An 18,883-nucleotide genomic window follows, 5' to 3' on the forward strand; every position below is an offset into this window, starting at 1 on the left:
GATCTGTCAACAGTTAGATGCTGCTACAATATCATACGTATTTGTCTTATTTTCCTTTATTCCTAGAACAATAACATCTTAATCTTTAATTTCTTTTCTAAAGCCCCTATGGATTATCTATGAAACTCCAGGCACTCTTGAAGATAAGGTGTAGAAATACGAATTTTTGTGCACATTTTAGTTATACAATTGCTTTCTCAACTCACTTGGAATTTCAATGTTTAACAGATTGCCTCAAGAGCAAAAAGCTTGACCTGAGAATCAATGCTAGGATACATATAGAATTTAATACCGCATTCTTTGCCCCGGATCAGTCAAATCCCTCTTAAACCTTCTCCTTCAAACCAGTTCTGAGGGAGGATGTTTTGAAGGTTATTATGAGTCTTAGATCCTATAAAATTCTGCAAAACAGACTCTTCCTGCATGACTCAGATAATTTTATAAATGTATCATTTTTCTTGCATGATCATAAGTCAATGCAATGATCATACATAAAATATAATTGTCTGCAAGCAGTTTTCAGTCTAATATGTAAATGACTGATTTGGTGGTTTTTTTCTTAACTCTGTGCTAGTATACTGTGATCTGAAATGAAGGCACATCAAAGCAAACATGGAGCAAACCACAGTTAAAGATTTGTCCCCATAGGTTCAGAAAATAAATTTAGTGAAAAGATAAAATGCTTGTAAGAATGTCAACATTCATTTAATTTCATCCTTTTATAGTTTCTTAATTCCAAAGACTAGGAACATGGAATTTTTATTCAGGTTTTGGCTTATTTGCTACACATACAGTACTGCTTCAAAATTCCTTCTTTACACCCCTGAACTGATTGTATTTGTGGAACCGACCCTGCAATGCAGAATTAATTTTGAAGAAACAGTATTCAATGATTCTAGTATTGTCAATGCACTGTGAATGAAGAAACTTGAAAATCAGTTTAAGACTGAGGAAGGACTCCAGTGGTACACAAGGGGCTACCTTTTTTTTAATTCTGTGTTTGTCAGGAATGATAAAACAAATTGTGACATCCTTTCCTTTTCAGATGTTTGGCACATTACATTGATGGCTTGCCTCCACATGTTATTTTCCACTGTCCAAAAAAAAGTTTATATTATCATACTGCTGAACCAGTGTATTTCTAAAAATATAGGAGAGTGCAGGTGTAACTTAAAGTTTTCTTCAGTTACATGACTTTGTACTTAGGAAGTGTAAACAATCAGTCCTCTTCTGCAATAAATAAAGAACATAACTCAGATTTTCTCCCTAAGTGATGGCCCCTTTTTGCTGTTTGATATGTCTAAAGAAGACAGAATTTGACAGTAGTTGCCAGAATGAGAATTTTCTGAATGAAGCCAGCGCAGAAGGAACTCAGATAGTGAAAACTGGTGATGCCTACACATTTGCCAATCCCCACAAACACAGCAGGATGTCAAGAAATTAAAGGGTCAAATTTATTTTTCTTAGTGGCTTGTGATCTCTTATCCAGCTGTTGTAAACTACATCAACTGATACACCGCTCTAACACATTCTGGGCCAGAATAGTTCCAGTCTGAAAATCAGTCATAGATGTTGGCACCAAAAATAAAAAGCCAATTTCTTCAAAAATCTCCATGTTTCTAATTAACTGAGGATACCTCTCACCAAACTGTTACCTCAATCTAACACATTGGTAAATGACATGCTTTTGCTTTATACCCTTCCACCTTTTCATTTTTGTGTCTAATAGCAGAAAATTTTCCACCTATACTGTTCAGCTTCGGAAACAGAACAAAGAAATCTTACGCTTTCTAGGTAATTCTTTGAGAATACAAATGGTACAGCAGGACACCTTTTGAGCAGGACACAAAAGAATCTCTATATTTTTATGAAAATATCTTGAAACTCATTAATTAAATATTTAGCACCTGTGTCAACCTGAATTACTGAGATTTTATGTAAAATTCCCATACCTACAATTCACCCAGTATTATTACCATGCATTAATATAACAGTCAAAGGAACGGACTGCCTTGTTTTATGACAGCAGACTAGAAAATGTGTGCTTAATTCCCAGTTTTCTGCCTAATATGTTTTAACAAGCTATTTAAATGCCCTGGTCCTCAAGTTGCCACTTACAAAACAGTATAATCACCCATTTTACAGATGGGCTTTCTAAACAGATGTTCAAATCCTACAGTAGTAATGGTAATATAAGAACTCATATAAACAGAATTGTAATGTTAAAATGAAGGAAAAAAACAGGAAACATGAAGAACCAGGAAAAAAATATATTTTATAGAATATATATTCTGTTATATAGAACACTTTTTAGCATATTGTAAATGTTTATACTATAGCTTCACTACATTTTTCTAACTAATTCCAAAACATTAGAAGTTCCCTTTGGTTTAGTTCATCCAATGAGGGGGGGGGGAAAGAATTCTATCTTATTAAAATGCTTTCTGCAACAGTGATGCAATTTGATGCTTTTTTTGGTTTTAACTGTTTATTTAAATACTCAGTCATGATCACTAAGGACTGCTCCAGAATCGTGGGAAAACCCAAAATGGAGGAAGCTGTGGAATCCCTTTCAGAGCTTTCAAATACACTGGTGAGCAAACCCACTTCCCTCTGGAAAGGGGAGGATTGTGGTTTTCCCAGTTCGATGATATTACTTTTCTCTGACTACTATTAGATCATGCTTTCTAGAGGCAGATCCTTACAGCTCATGATTACATTTCTGAACAAGCAGGAATGCTGCTTTTGGAAAAAAATAACCAATTACTGGCATTCTGAAAAAGTAACTCAGAGGTAGGTAGTTCTTAAATTTCCTCTAACCTCAGCCCCTCATTTCAAATTTCACACTGTCACCACACAATAGTCTCAGCTTGATTCTCAGGAACAAGAAACAGATGCTCACAGTAAAGAGCAGTAAGAACAAGACTGTTGCCCTCTCTTCATCCTTGGTTCTGCAAAGATTTTGCTAGATGGAAGTTAAACCATTATATCCCTCAGACTCCATTTCTTTATCATTTCACATGTGTTTTGTAATTTGGAGAATCTTCTCAGTGTATAAAGAAATACATGTGGGAGTCTTTAGTAAAACATTGGCAAATTTTTACTGCCTTACAGTTTGGCATTTCATATGGCTTTTGAAGTATGTTTCAAGATACAATATATATTTGAAAGTTTCTAAAATAGTACCAGATTCTAAAACCTTGGTTTTCTTTAGAAGTTTAGTAGAAGACTAAAATAATCCAAAACAGTAACTACTTTTAGGCTTCAGTTATAAATACTACTTCAATTTATATATTCAACTAATATAAAATAGTAACAAAAATTCACTTTTTAATTAATTTCCTTATCAGGAGATCAAGTGTAAATTCATATTTTTCCAGTGCAGAGTGGCTTTTAATTTTTTTATATCTTAGTAAAAACTTCATTTTCAAAACTCCTGGTTTAAAAACCTAACTAACCGTGACATAGAATTAGTCTATTTATGGCTACAAAAAGCAAGCCTTGTTCTCATTATGCAGTAAGTACTAGCTGTTTATAGTTCTGACAGTTTGTTGGAAGTGATTCAAACCTATAGTGCTATTATTCCTTAGTAAAATTTAAACAGCTGTAGTCATGTAATTCAAAACCCTGGAAGCCTGCTGCAGTGCTTGTTCTACTTCAGTATACCATGAATGCAGGATGCAGCCAGTCATATAAAGGACTCTCTTCTTCACAGAATGAAAGAAAGACGTGAACTACAAACCTGAATGCAACCTGAAAGATCCAAACAGATGAGCTTGTGACAGCCTCTTCCAGAGCCCAGGTACAGTAAACCTTTGTTTGTGAATTTGCTGCAGTGAGCTAAACTCAGATACTGTAAATTGGGGAAGCTGCTTTGCAAAAAAAATCCAAAACAGAGAGCAAATTATCACAAGGGTATGTTACAGAATCAAAAAAACATGAAATACCATAGTTAGAGTATTCTGAAAATCACTGTAAAGAGAAGATGTTTGATATGAAACAGAATTATCTCCTTGCTGAAGTTGGAATGTCCCTTTCTTCTGCTGCGCTTTTTCCTCTGCTCCTTATATTGTAAATTACTGGGGAATAGCACTATCATACAACATATTTCACCATATGAAAACAGTATAATTTTAAAGTTATCTTAAATAACTGCAAAAGCGTACTTTTTTAATGAACTGGCATTTTTGTGTGCATACTTTGAAACCTAATAGACTTTTCAGTATAAGTTTGCTGGACTGTCTTTGCCATTGATTTTACAAGCAGTGCCTGCTGCAAATGAAAACCAGAAGTGTATCATAAGACATTAAAAACACAAAGGTACAGTTAGAGCTTCTCAAGTCATATAATTATTTAGTAGAGTACTATTAAAAGATTCTGAAAAATTGAAAGAGATACAAAAGGAAATTATCCAAAAGGCAATCATCCAATGTTAGGTTTTGATCTGTTCTTTTGGAAAACATTTCTTTAAATGTTAGTTACAAAACAAACTGTATAAGTGGAAAATGTTAATCAACAGCACTCTGTAAAAGCAAGACTCTATACTCTGAATATACTTAAGTTTCCGTCTGCAGCTTTGGTTTGTAACATACTAAAAACTATTCATTTTTCTGAACTACACTTCTAACTGGAATAAATAACAATTGCTACAAGCACCACAAATTAAAGCCTATAGAAAATGAAAACCTAGAATTAGGACCTACTGCTCTGGTAGAAATTTAGTTGTAGGGACACAGTCATGCAGTTCTGCAAGTCAGCAAATGTAGGCATTTTGAAGAAAGATGGGAACACCCACTGAGGACCTGACTGCTTAAGGAGTGACATACATGTTTGGAACTGACTTTATACTTTCAACATAGAGTAGGGAAACATGCTAACATGAACTGAACACACACACAAAAAAGAGATAGGAAGCTGGAAAAGAATGTTACCACTAAAAAAAAATACAAAAATATTAAGAAATTAAATATAACATCACTTTTCATGGGGGGCGGAGGGAAACCAACAAAACAAAACAAGACAGACAATGTACATCAAAACCAGATATTAGAATATAAGGGCATGTGTTGGTGGTGCGTTTTTTTAAGTAGAAACAATTAATTCATATTAAACACAGAAATAAAAGTATCCTTCCTTGTAGAAGTATAAGCCATTTTGCATTTTAGTGACATGTTCCACAGAAATGAGTGGGGAAAAAAATCAAACTCAGAAACAGTACACTTCCAAACTTACCTGACAAAATAGCTAATGTATTAAGAGACTAGTTTTTATACTAGCAGTTTTAACTCTTTTTAAAGTCTATGTTGCTACAAGGTTTCACAACTTAAGACACAGGGAAGCCTTTCCTACTGTATTTTGAAGACTGTGGTCACAACCTTCCAATACTTTTGAAGACAAATTTTCTTTACAGGTCATATGACCCATTTTTATGATCTGGGAATTTTAACACATGCCACCTTCTGCCATTTTTAAAGTGACAGCTTTCTTAAAACTGAAGCTTGATACACAGACTACTAAAAATCCTTGTTTTGTGTTACAGATAATTTCTGCAGGAATTCTGTCATACTATTTTTTCAATTAATTTTGGCATTAGTGATCTCAGCATCATTGTTTTAAAGCAATCTGACAAAAATCACCTTCTGACTTTTATTCCTGATAGAGAATATTCATGTCTACCATATGCAAAAGAACTTTTCAGAGGGAAAATTGTAGCTGGTGATCTGTGTTGTGTAAAACAGAGGTTAGAGGTTAAAATGCTTGTATGGAACAGTAGGAGAGAATCAAAAATGACCAAACAGATTTGAGCATACTCAATCTACACTTCACTTGTTCCTTGCTCCAATAACAGACGTCTGATACAACAGCAAACTTCACATGCAGTGTTACAAAATGCAATACTGCCACCTCTAAGAACTTTGTATTAGTTACCTCATTACACAGGACCTGTGAGAGCTAATGCTTTTGAGATGGCATGTGAAATGTTGATGAAATTTGTGTGCTATCAAGATCTTCACAGGACAGCAACTTTTTGTACATCCCCATAATCCTAGAAACAACGAGCTTTGCTTTTTGTCCAGATATTGACAATAAAACCAGTGTTATCTTATAGTTTTAAATCAGAAGCATTATATGTGACTGGGAAAATTTATTAACGAGGTGCAAGTTAACTGCAAAATATACTTTCTCAGTGGAAAATTTTCCTTTTTGTTTTAAACATTTTATTGCATTGAAAGCTTCAACTACCTAAGAAATGAATGGTTCTGACTTTTGGTGGCAACAGCATGCTCAGGTAACGAGGATAACATATGCTGAGATTACCTATAGAACAGCTGTTCCAAACTTCAACATAAATATATGGAAATTTAAAAAGAAAAAATATCAGCCAACATGCAGAAAACACAGACTATGACAAGATTAATACTGATGAAGAGATGAGTGGTAAGATTGGAGTCACTAAATAGAAAACTTTGCTAAAACAAATGTTAGTTGTATGAGGATATGGCATTATAGACTAAGAAAAACAAAAGTCAAAATGTATTATGTGAATGCCAAAGAAAATATGTTTCTGGAGTTTGTGGGGCTGCTGTTGAAATGAAGACATTTTCCTCATAGGAAACAGCAACAATGTATAGCTATCATCAGATCTACATAAATCTTTGTGATGGCTCCTATCACGGACCAGTATGCCTCTTTTCCTTTATGGTAGATTTTACTGCAGCAATTCTACCTACCAAGCAGACCAAGCAGATGTAACAACATGAAGGGTTACATCTAAACCAGGAATGGCAGACCTCTGTAAGAATGTAAATTCTCTGCCTTCGGCTCACTAATCTTCCAAATAAGAGTTTGGAATAACTCTTTGTTTTGCAGATGTCACTCAAGGCCTTGGCTCACACAATATACCTATCCACAATCCTCTCTTGCAAAAATATGTTTTTAAGAACATATCTAACTTGTAAACTTCTTGCATCATCATGAGTAACTGGACATGCCCAAGAAATTTTTGGCTACCATGTTCTTTTAAAAGTTTCTGTAAAATTCTGTGAACCATATAGGGTAATTTAGTGTACATTTTTAATTATACTAAAAAGAGAAAAGAACCACTAAGCCAACTGTATGGGGCATATTTTTTCATTTTGTATAGCAGACAGAATTCTGTAAATCACTCAAAAAGAGTATTTCTACTACATAGGCCTCTTAAGTTTCCTGCAAGATTAAAACAATCACACTTTCATATTTCTGTTTAATTTTACCTTGACAATAGTTGTAGTGTTCCATTACTAATGTCTGTATATGACAGATTTAAATAGAGAAGAGCTCTGCAACCTTTGATATGAGTCTCATCAATTCATCCTGAATAACAATTAAAAAAAATCCAGAATTACAATAGAATTTTATTTGTATTAATTTATCTTACATTTTTATGCAGAATAACAAGGGGAAAAAACATTAATAAGTACCTTTAAATCATCATAATATTTTTTATACATCACCGCCATTTTCTTTGGAAGCCTCAAAGTAGAACACAGAGACAGGTGATGCTACTTTTACTCACTTAAGTATGGTAATTTTAACATTCCAATTCGTTGAAATATCACACATTACACAGTCCTACAGAGCACAGGGGCCTTTTCATATGGTTGCAAGTTAGTACATTTACACATTTTGCTAAACCAAGATTCTTTATAGCTAGTCCTATCTAAATGGTGTCTAAAAACACTGGTGCATTTTCTCCATGAACTCTGGTACACTTCTCTAACCAGTAATATCATTTACAAAATACTTCCTGTTTAGTTCTACCCTCTAGGTGTAACATTATATTTAATTATAAGGCTTCCACGTTTTATTGACCTGCAAAAGTGATACTACCTATATTATTCTATATATCATTCAATTAGAATACAATGGGAACGAATTTGCTAGTATGAAGAATGTTTTACAATAAATGTCAATAATAGAAAGGCAAAAAGTCAGCACTTACACATGGAAATGTAATAGTTGAGTGTGTATCTTTTGCCAAGTTGTGGTCACCTTTTTATTATTTCAGTTATCAGGCAAAAGGACACCAAGATAGCTAGAAATTCAATACCAATCAACTTTAAAGAGGGCAGTCTGTGCTTTTGAAATATATTCCTGCAACAAAGGATTTGAGAGAGGTGGTATCAGCAAAAATAGGTATGTTGGTGGAAGATAACCATAACCTGAAAAGAACTGAAGGTATAGGGAGTGGTGAGAAAGCACTGGGAGGACAGCATGAAGGGGAAAACTCTGAAACCTTTCATGTGAAAACAGCACAACCAGGGATCCATCTCAAGTGTCAGAACACAAACACTTGTAGCATGGGGATCAACCAGTAAGGATCAAAGGCCACACGCAGGTGCAAAGCTATGATTTCATTGGGATTCCAGAGATGCAAAGGGGTAGCAAACATAACAGGAGGACTGCAATGTATGGTTACAGAATATTCAGGAGTGACAGCTGAGGTAGGTGAGGACAGGTTGCACTTCATGCAAAGTTTTGCCTAAATGCATGGAGCTTTGTATTGGACTGGGCAACAAGTCAGTCAAGAGCTTATTTGTAAAGATTGGAGGCTAGACCTATGAAGATTACATTGTGGTAGGTATCTGCTACAGGCTGCTTGATCAAGAAAAGAAGGTAGATGAAACCTTCTTTGGGCAGCTGAAGGAAGCCTTACAATTGCCCATCTTGGTTGCTCACAAGAGACTTCAACCATTCTGGTGTCTGCTGGAAGAGTGACATGGCTGGGCACAAACAATCCAGGAGACTTCTCAAGTGTGTTGAAGAAAATTTATTGATCCAGGTGACTGATGAGTGGTCTATGGAACAGGTTCTTCTCGACTTGTTTCACAAACAAGGAAATGCTGGTCAAGGATGTGAAGAACTAGAGTGGCTTTGGTTACTGCAACCATGAAAATGGGGAGTTTCAAATCCTGGGAGAAGAAAACAGGACAAATTGTAGAAGAAAAAGCCTGAAGAATCTTGAGAGCAGAATTTGGCTTGTTTGGGGGTATGCTTAACAGGAGCTCATGGTAGACAGCCCTGGAAGGCAAAAGGACCCAGGAGAGCTGGTTGATCTTCAAGGCCAAGGTACTCAATGACTTTTTTGCCTGTTTTTACTGCTAACTCTGGCAACTACAGGAACAAAGTGGAAAAACCAGTCAGTGAGTTTTCAAAGGCAATATTAACAACTTGCCACATGGATTAGAGGAATGCAGTAGCATGCATAGACAGGACTGCTCCATCCATCTAATGAGTGAAAACTGCACAAATACTGGAAACATCTTATGGTGGAGATGCAGTTTAAACTGATCTACCAATTTGTTCAAAAATGAACAATTTCTCTGCTTTCAAAACAATTGTACCTGATACTAGCCATTTTATTGTGCCATTTTTCGTCCAGATAAAAAGGAAGTTCTTTGAGTCCAAAACGATGGTGGTTTAGAAACAGGACGTCTGTGCAATGATCTGCACTCAAGACTGGGATTCAATACCTTCCCAGGTGCTAAGGTCAAAAAGGACTGAGCATAACACAAAAATGTCCACAGTCAGAGAGAAAAAGTAACTAAGTAGTTAAGCCAAACTGAAGAATTTTAAAAAAGTTTCAGAAGGAATAATATTGACTAGCAAAAGTAGGAAATCAGTGAGATGGAAAAAAGCTAGAAAATACAAAAACCTGAGGGGTTAAAATGTTTCTAAGGAAACACAACCTTGTGGCCAAACTTCACTGAAAATGAAGGAAAAGGGTAGTGTACAGGAGTAGTATGGGAAATTCAGGAGGGAACATAGGCCAAAAATTACTGCAAATACTGAGGCAATTTTGAACATGTTTCAGGGAGCAGGCCTTGTTTTCCCCTAATAATAATTACTAATGATTGTCTTTGGCTTTCTTGGAAAGGCAAAAGTTCCTGGTTTACCCCTCTGTACTCTCCTCAAGTGGCCACTCCTGGAAGCGGTTTGAAGCAGGCCATGGCCAGGATCTGCAGGTTCTCTTTGCGCTCTGCCTACGCTCAGATGACACACAGCCTCATAGGCTCTTGCAAAAGATTATTTTTGGGTCCTTCTCAAAGCAGTCCAGACAACTCTGTACCTGACATAGCCCACAAGAGACACTTGGTAGTAGCAGGGGTAGTTATGATAAATCAGGGTTAAACCTGAAAACATGTCCACACCCGAGCACAGTATAAAACAGGGTTTGATAGGCACTGAATGACTTTCCCCAGTCTGGCTCTGTATGTGTTCCAGTGGGTCAACACCCAGAAAGCTGGAAAGTATCAGCTTCAAGCTTCTCTTTCAAGCTCATCTTCCAAGACAAACTTAAATACAAAGAAGATTCAGCCTGATGCCATTTTCCTGAATATATGAGAACCTTCTAACAAAGATCAGTTAGGAATTGGTCCATGTAATTTCCCATGTTCAATCAAAACAAACGACAGTAGATCAGACAGTAAAAACAACAACAACAAAAAAAGATAGGACATTAAATCTTCAAAGTATTTGTGAAGCTCCAAGTAGCGTAATGATTGCGTACTTGACTGATTGCTGCATATTATGTACAACCCTCTGTGAAAATGCCTGTTTCATGTGTTCTAATATTTTACTTTTCTTCCAACACAGGGATCCCACATACCCCCGTTGAGCCTTCTCAGATCTGTACAACACTGCTAAGACTATCCAAAAATTTCAACTGTTCCAGCTGTCACAGAAAATAAGTGCGGCCAGCTGAATGTCAGGATGCAAGTAGTTAGTATTTTACTACTACTTCTTCTTTGTAAAGCATCTGACTGTAGGAAGACAAGGAATAGGAGTCTGAGAAACAATGAAAGGGAAAACATCCTAAGGAAAGCATCTAGCACTGCTAAGCGCAATGCCCGAGGCCTACCATGTGATATATACACTTATCTTCATGAGAAATACCTAGATTGTCAGGAAAGAAAATTGGTTTTTGTGGCACCTGATTGGCCAGAGGATTTAAAACATATGCTGCTAGCAAGAAACAGGATCCGTAAATTGAAGAATAACATGTTTTCCAAGTATAAAGTACTGAAAAGTCTGGATTTACAACAGAATGAGATATCAAAAATTGAGAGTGAGGCTTTTTTTGGTTTGAATAAACTTACCACACTCTTACTTCAACATAACCAAATTAAGAGTTTATCTGAGGAGATTTTCATTTATACACCCAGTCTAAACTACCTGCGTCTTTATGATAATCCCTGGCATTGCAACTGTGAACTAGAAACTCTCATTACAATGCTACAGGTTCCAACAAACAGGAATTTGGGAAATTATGCCAAGTGTTTGCACCCAATAGAACTGAAAAATCAAAAGCTAAAGCAGATAAAAGCTGAACAGCTATGTAGTGAAGAGGACAGGCAGGACCCCCAAAATATAAAACGGGAGAAGCCTGAAGCTGGTAAACCAGAATTTGATTCTTCTTTGTGCCACATGTATGTGTTTCCTGTACCAACTCTGAACTGCAAAAGAAAAGGTTTGTATCTGTCCTTCTAACTGAATTAATGACTTTAATATTCTTGCTCCCTTAATACACTTACGTATTATTTACAGCAAATTAATATAGTACCAGTACTTGCTTTACTTTAACAAATACTGTTAATTGTTCTCCCGTAACTACAAGCAACAAGTAGGAATATGTTCCACATTTTACCTGTACTCTGCAGAACCAATTCTACAGATATTCTTTAGTACTTTAGTATAAGATATCCAACAAAAATCAACAGGAATAAAATTAAGCACATACTGAAGTTACTGAAGGACCAGCACCTCACTAGTCTGATTTTACAACTATAAACATACTAATCAGTCAAATTACAGCTGTGCTGAAATTGTTGTCCTGATAGAGAAAAGCACAGTGTGTCCTTTCTTCTCTCCAGTGTACTAACACAAAGATAGCAACAACTTTGACAGAAGCGAGCTGTGAAGCAGGACTGAGACAGCCAGCTGTAGAAACAATGCGTAAAGGAACCTGATTGCAAAGGACAGCCTTGCACATTTTCTGTACAAGATTTCTTCTGCTAAGGGAAGAAATTGTATGCTTTTGTTCGTAAAGAAACACCTCCTCTGTGTTCTTCCTGCCAGCACCCAGCAAACAGTTCAAAGTTAAAGGGTCTTCAAGAAATGTTTTTCAGATACTTGGATCCACTCCATTCCTAAATCCTTCTCAGGCTCCCAAAACCCACAGTTAAGCCTTAAGGGTAAACCAGCTGGGGCATATATCAACACAAAAGTGCACATTTATTTGTGCTTTATATTTCCCATATTTTATCCCATGATGAAACAAAGCAAACAAAAAAACAAATTAAGAGTAAAGTCATTCTTCAACATTACAAATCTGAAATAAAAAGCGCTACTAGATTTAGCCAAAATTGGGAGGATTTTTTCCCCACTTTTTTGAAGTATAGCCTGCAGTACCAGATCACTGCAGTATGTTTTGCCCACTTGTATCTTGCAATGCGTTTGCTAAACTTCTATTTGCTTTAACAGTGACTTAAATATATTTAACAACTCTGTGTGCCCTTTTATTCTTGGACCTTAATGCCAGAGACAAGCTCAGAAGCCATTGTAATAAGACAATACCTAAATATAAGGAATTAATGATTTCAGTATTTGATTGAATGGTTTATCCACTACATATGTCATAAAAAACGGTCCACATTTTTACTTTTTTCCACCCTGTTAAATTATTTTCTTCTTCCTATGGCTCACTTTTCTCTTTGTTTTACCATGCAGCTACTACATCTTTTCTTATTAACAATTTATGGTTTTTACTGGTAAACATTCATTAATTTTTTAATATTAACCTACCTTACCTTTCCCTGTATGATAGGATCTTAATTATTCGATTCCAGATTACAACCTGAATTATCCTTCATAGGATTCTGATTATATCATTATTACCTTATGCCTCCAGTAAACTGTGATACTGAACAAAAGCCAGGCACATATTATAACCTTAATATAAGAAAAGACTGACTTTCCAGCTCTCCCCGTTTAGTGGTATCGAAGGGATGAGCTGAATACATGAATATACTCAAAAACTTTTGGCTGCAAACATGTTACTTTTTTTCCTCTAAGTTCACAGAAACAATCACAGGAGTTTCACAGGTTTTTACAGTGTTTTAAGAAAGTGGTTTACTGTCTTTAGTACTAATAATGAAGGACTAAAGTGACTTCAACCTCTACATGAGTATACTGGAGGGTACAAGGACTCCCTCCTTCAGATCAAGGACTAAGTATATCACTCCAGGACTTCCTGAGTGTCTAGCACAGACACACTGAGTACATTCAATATTTTTTACGAAGTATCAGATCTACTGTGCATATGCTTGACAGCTGGATGCAGATATTCCATGGACATTTGGGATTTCTGAACATATGGTAATCTTTGATGAAAGCATTTTATTTACTGCCTTTGCATATGATTATTGTGCAGCAGATGCACAATCTTATTGGAATTTTCATCAGAAACTGGAGTATAATGCACCCAAAATCCTGGGAAAACACAAAACTATCTCTAAATCTGCATCGACAAGATTTCAGAGTAGGAAAAAAGTACATCAGTTGCCAAACCAGTAAGATGACAAGAAAAGCTGCAATCCATCATTCCTTTACAATGGAGAGGATGGAGTAACAAGCAGTATAACAGTACTACGTATATCTAAAGAGCTATGACAACAGGTCAGCAGCTTTCAGTTGATGTCAGAAAGCTCATGAAAGAAACATCTTTAAAACACATATAACCACGTGCATGTTCTCCTTTTTGAAGAACTTATTTATATCTCATCACGCTGGTGATAGGCCAGATTTTTCAGTACTTCAGAATGAATCTGTTTTACACACACACAAAACCCAAAAGCCACACACACACACAAAAAAACCCCAAACAACAAAAGCTGGATGCAGAAATAACTTCTGTTTGCTTTTCTGCAAAAGAATTTGTATTTGCAAGAGCAGTTGAAAAAAACCCCTGCTTTCTAGTACTGCCAAACTCTCCAAGTCTCTAAACTCACGCATTATTTGCATTCATTTGTTGACATATAGGCCCTGAAACTTTGACATCTGCAAGAGCAGGAAGCACTCCAACCAGAGCAGGCTGGAGTAGTTATAATACTTATGTATTTATAATACCAAAGCTCTGCTCAAAATCAGATATAAGGAAGACTCTGATACATTATTTTAGTCTCAAGCATACCTGATGCATTAGGCATCTTCAGAACTTCAGAAGTACACTGACAACACAATTTTCAGCACAGATCTAGAAACTACTTGCTTTCATTCAAAGACAGTCAAGTAAGAGGTATCACTCATTTTCTTGTAAGAACAGCCCAGGATTAGATCACTCATTGAGTAAACATAATCCTGGAGATTAGCTTTATTAACATTATCCTGAGAGGATTCAAACCACAGTTTGCGCTTCTCAAGAATGTGCCCTTACCACTGGACTAGAAACTATTCTTTTTGTAACTCTTTTGCAAGGAACACTGAAAGGATACACACAGAGATGACTGAGAGGTGCTTGGCTACTTTGGTAATGCCAATGATGCAAGTAGGATAGAGAAGTAGATATAGATAGAATGCCACCATGCTGCCTGGACATGTAATAACTGTAAGTATCATAACAAATACAAAGTCTTAAATATTACTAAACCACTACATAGCTGCAACTACAGAACTATAATTATACATACTATATCAACTGGCATTTTTATTGCTGATATAAAATTAGAACATTTTACCTTTTCGCAACACAAAACAAAGAATGTAAGATAGAACACTGTAATTTGATTATGGAAGATGTTCATATACCAATGAACGTTTCTTATAGAGTTATCCAGGTTTCTTTTCTTAAAATCACCAAGACCTTTACCCATACTTTTTATTAGTGTAGTACTTCACTACTTACTCTGTCCCTATACAAATGAATAGTATAGCTCTATTAAAATAAAAGTACAAAAGACAGAAAGAAGCTTTACTATTAGCACTAATGAAGAAAGCAGTTTTCACGTGAAATGTAAAGATACAAGTGAACAAAGCAATGAAATTCAGAAGTTGAAGAAACACATTGAGTAGTGGGGATAAAAGGGAAAGAAGACAAGAAACAATGCTAGTCTGACAAAACTCTGTGTGATACCTAAGCAGTAAGAATAAACTAAAGCTGACATAAGTTATCTCTTTTTCATTTTTTAAGATTTAAAGAAAGTTCCAGGTAACATACCTCCAGACATAGTTAAACTTGATTTGTCCAGCAACAAAATTAGACAACTACGGGCTAAAGAGTTTGAAGATGTCAGTGAACTGAAGATATTAAACCTAAACAGTAATGGAATATCTTACATTGATCCTGGTAAGAATAATTTTAAATATTCATTAAAAAGTTATTTGTGTCTTATTAATTATAAACTTTGATAATATCTCCATCATATATAAATGGGGGGGGAAAAAGGATTTAAAAATCTAGAAGTTGATGCAACTTTTACCTTTTGTACCACTCAATTCACAGAGTAAAGGTTTGTACTGAAATATAGTCATCGTGGAAATCAATGAAGAGAGACTGACTTCAGCTGCCCTTTATTAATACTAAATCAACCAAGTGCAAAAACTTAATTCTGCAGACTGAAGGCTAATCTTTTCCCCAAATGCTAAATAGTTGAAGGATTTTTTAAAATATCTTTCCCAAATCTAAGAAATCTAAGAAAACTTGTCATATAATAAGGCTGCTTTTAAGTCCAATATAGGACAAGTAACAGACAAACCAAATGGATTTAAACTCTATTGGGTTAAAAATCACTACATATAATTGCTCTTAAATTATATATTGTTAGAAGTGAAGTAGTCTTATTGGCAATTGCTTATCACCTTTGTGTATTCAAACTTTAATAATGAAATCAGACACAGGGAGAGAGAGAGCGAGAGGAAGTATGAAGCAAAAAGAGCCTTCTCTAGTAGCATTTTGGAATTTAAACAGCAGTAAAAAGTGGTAATATCAGTAAAACAGTACTTAGGAGGTTTAACATTATACATAGTCAATTTATTTGAATAAAGACTTCTGCCATTAAATTAAAAAGTATACTTGCAAAAAGTATAAACTGCTCTCTGAAACGTAACTCAGCAGCATAATTAGGCAGCAGGTTGATTGGCATTGATAATATGCAGCTGTGGCCTTGCCTTGAAGGCAGTGGGTTGATTGACATGAATGATGTGCAGCTGTAGCTCGTTCCCACAAAGTGGTTAAAGAGCACTGAGGAGTGTGGGAGAGGTCATCAGGCAGGGAGGAGGAGCAGTGTGGTCTGATCTCTGGCAAAAGCCTTGTTACAGCCTACTAGATTGTGCTGCAACACTAGCCCTGCACGTTGTCTAATACATGATCAGTTTTCATATTTCTGCTTCTGTATCATGGCAATAACAGTAGACTTCTACAAGCAAATTATGCATTCATTCACCTTACTCTCCCTATTCTACACTTGTAGATGCTCATTAATTGTTTTACAATTTTAACAGCAGTACAACTCCCCTAATGTCAATATATTTATACCAATATGACACTGCCCAAGGCACAGGATGTATTTTAAAGTTGAATGTTTGAAAAGTCTTTTTGCAGCCTTTAGCCAAAAATTTTAATAAATTTATAACTATGACTACATTTTTCCTGTTGCAGATATGCATGGGTTTTTTTCGAACTTATCTTTATCAGGTACTGATAACTATTTGTCTATTGACCAGCTGCTTTCTCAGGCCTCAATAACTTAGAGGAGCTGGATCTATCAAACAACAGCTTGCAGAATTTTGAATATGGAGTACTAGAAGATCTTTACTTTCTGAAAATACTATGGCTGAGAGAGAATCCTTGGAGATGTGATTACAACATTCATTATCTTTTCTACTGGTTGAAGCATCACTACAATGTTCACTACAATGGCCTAGAATGCAAAATGCCTGAGGAATACAAAGGGTGGTCTGTTGGAAAATATGTTCGAAGTTATTACGAGGAGTGCCCAAAAGACAAGCTGCCCATTTATCCAGAAACTTTTGATCTGGACAAAGATGATGAGGAATGGGAACGACACAAAGAACAATCAGTTCAAACAGTAAAGAAGCACGGTGTAATTGTCACTGTGATAGGCTAATAAGGGACACCCCCCCCTTTTTTTTTAGTACATTCAAATATTTGATACTTTGAGGAAGAAAAACATGCTGTTTACATTTTTTGTTAATTATATTACACCTACCTACCTACAATGATTTCTTTTTATTGCAGTTAATAATTACAGAATAGCATTAGTTATACAGCATTCTTCATCAAGTAATTGTTTCTGACAAGCTGTTCTGGACATTCTTGTGAAATATTTTGGTAAATATTTGAAACTATACAGTAGAAATCGATAGACACAAATGTACATAATGTGGTGGGGAGGAGCTGTGTTATGTATGAACACAGCTTATGTGTTGACACAGAACTTGCTGCAGGACTGTGACCAAGACACATTTTTCTTGAATGTATTGCCAGTTCTTTGTATGTATCAGTTTCCTGAAATATTCCCAGAAAACGTTTCTAAGATTTTTGTAACGGCTTCCTGTTGTTTTACTGTGTATGAAAAATCAAACTGAAGACTAACCTTCAATACAATTCTAGAAAACCAGGAATGGCAATTGTTATACTGACTAGGATTCAAACCCAGAAGCTAGGTTCTACTTGCTGATTTCTTAGTGTTCCTGCTCAGTCTTAAGCGATTAACTCAGCCTCTGCCTCTTCTGTACCTGAGCTGCCTGAAACCACACATAGGCAAGACATGGCTGGTTCCCAAGATCCAGCTCCACCTGCTCATATTTGCCTTGTTTGGTTTTTACAGTAGGCAGAGCTGAAGTCTTTCTAGGAAATGTTTTAGGTTGTCATGTCAGTTTGATACAGATTACATGACATCACTTCTAGGTGAAAAGGACCATGTGAAGGCTGCTGTGGTCTGCATCCAACACACCAGTGCCCATCCAAGCTGAAGGTAAGTATGCTTTTGAGTGCTCACTAGAAGTGTGAGACGTTCTCAAAGTCTGTCCTTCCCCCAGCTCATTTGTAAAATGCACATTCTAACACCTCCTTATCACACAACTGTCTATGTGAATAAACAGTCATTTTAAACTGTGATTATTCTAATACTATGGTAACAGAGCTGTACAAGTGCCCCAGCTAAGTAGACAATATCTCTAAAGATAAAATTCCTCACTACATAATACACTGGTTAAAGGTTAAAGGTTCTTTTACAGAAAAAGCTGGTTTTACTAAATGACTATTCTGTTTTTACATAATCATTCTGTTTTTTAAAATTCTGCATTAGTTAATACTGAACTAGCAGAACTAGTACCTCTTAAAGACAGATATTATAAACCTTTCTTTACACATGGAAAGGCTAAGAAACTCCCCAAGCTCACAGGGTGGACAAGTAAGAGATTCTGGGTTAAAACTTCAGTATTCCCAGCTCAAGCCCTAGACCAATCTCCTGCTTTTAGATCAGTAAGAAATATGTAAGCACAGGACAGAGATTCAAGGTCAGAACTTTAAATGTCTATTGGCTATCATGGAAGAAGTTCTGGAACACCCCAGGGAGAAAATTTGCTTCTTTAAAGGTCCGCACACAGTTATGGTGTTTGTGGATTCCTCTGGTGCTTTAGCCACAAGCCCAAAAGGTCACACATTGTGTTTTAGAAGCGCAATTCAAAGCACTCAGTACTTTTATGCTAACATGAAATAAAAGAACAACAAGAAGGAAAAATTCAGAAATTATTGAAGGTAGGAATGCCAAAGAAGCCTTAAGCAAACACATATTATTATTAACTGCATTCCTTCATGTCTTCC

General features: G+C 35.9%; 2 protein-coding genes across 2 annotated transcripts in view; one reads left to right on the forward strand and one right to left on the reverse strand.

Moving 5' to 3' along the window:
• The window catches only part of FBXL13 (F-box and leucine rich repeat protein 13), an 84,678-nt gene that overhangs the window by 37,552 nt on the left and 28,243 nt on the right, over positions 1 to 18,883 (reverse strand). Inside the window, 3 exon segments of the mRNA XM_040595185.1 lie at positions 3,743 to 3,872; positions 7,254 to 7,339; positions 13,013 to 13,035. Coding sequence (XP_040451119.1) covers positions 3,743 to 3,872; positions 7,254 to 7,339; positions 13,013 to 13,035 — 239 coding nt within the window.
• Positions 3,640 to 17,672, forward strand: LRRC17 (leucine rich repeat containing 17). Its single transcript, XM_040595184.1, has 4 exons — positions 3,640 to 3,802; positions 10,636 to 11,509; positions 15,227 to 15,382; positions 16,759 to 17,672. Exons 2-4 carry the CDS (start codon positions 10,753 to 10,755, stop codon positions 17,160 to 17,162), a joined length of 1,317 nt encoding a protein of 438 aa, XP_040451118.1. The 5' UTR covers positions 3,640 to 3,802; positions 10,636 to 10,752; the 3' UTR covers positions 17,163 to 17,672.

This window comes from Falco naumanni, chromosome 5 (genome assembly GCF_017639655.2).
Source record: "Falco naumanni isolate bFalNau1 chromosome 5, bFalNau1.pat, whole genome shotgun sequence".
Lineage (NCBI taxonomy): Eukaryota > Metazoa > Chordata > Aves > Falconiformes > Falconidae > Falco > Falco naumanni.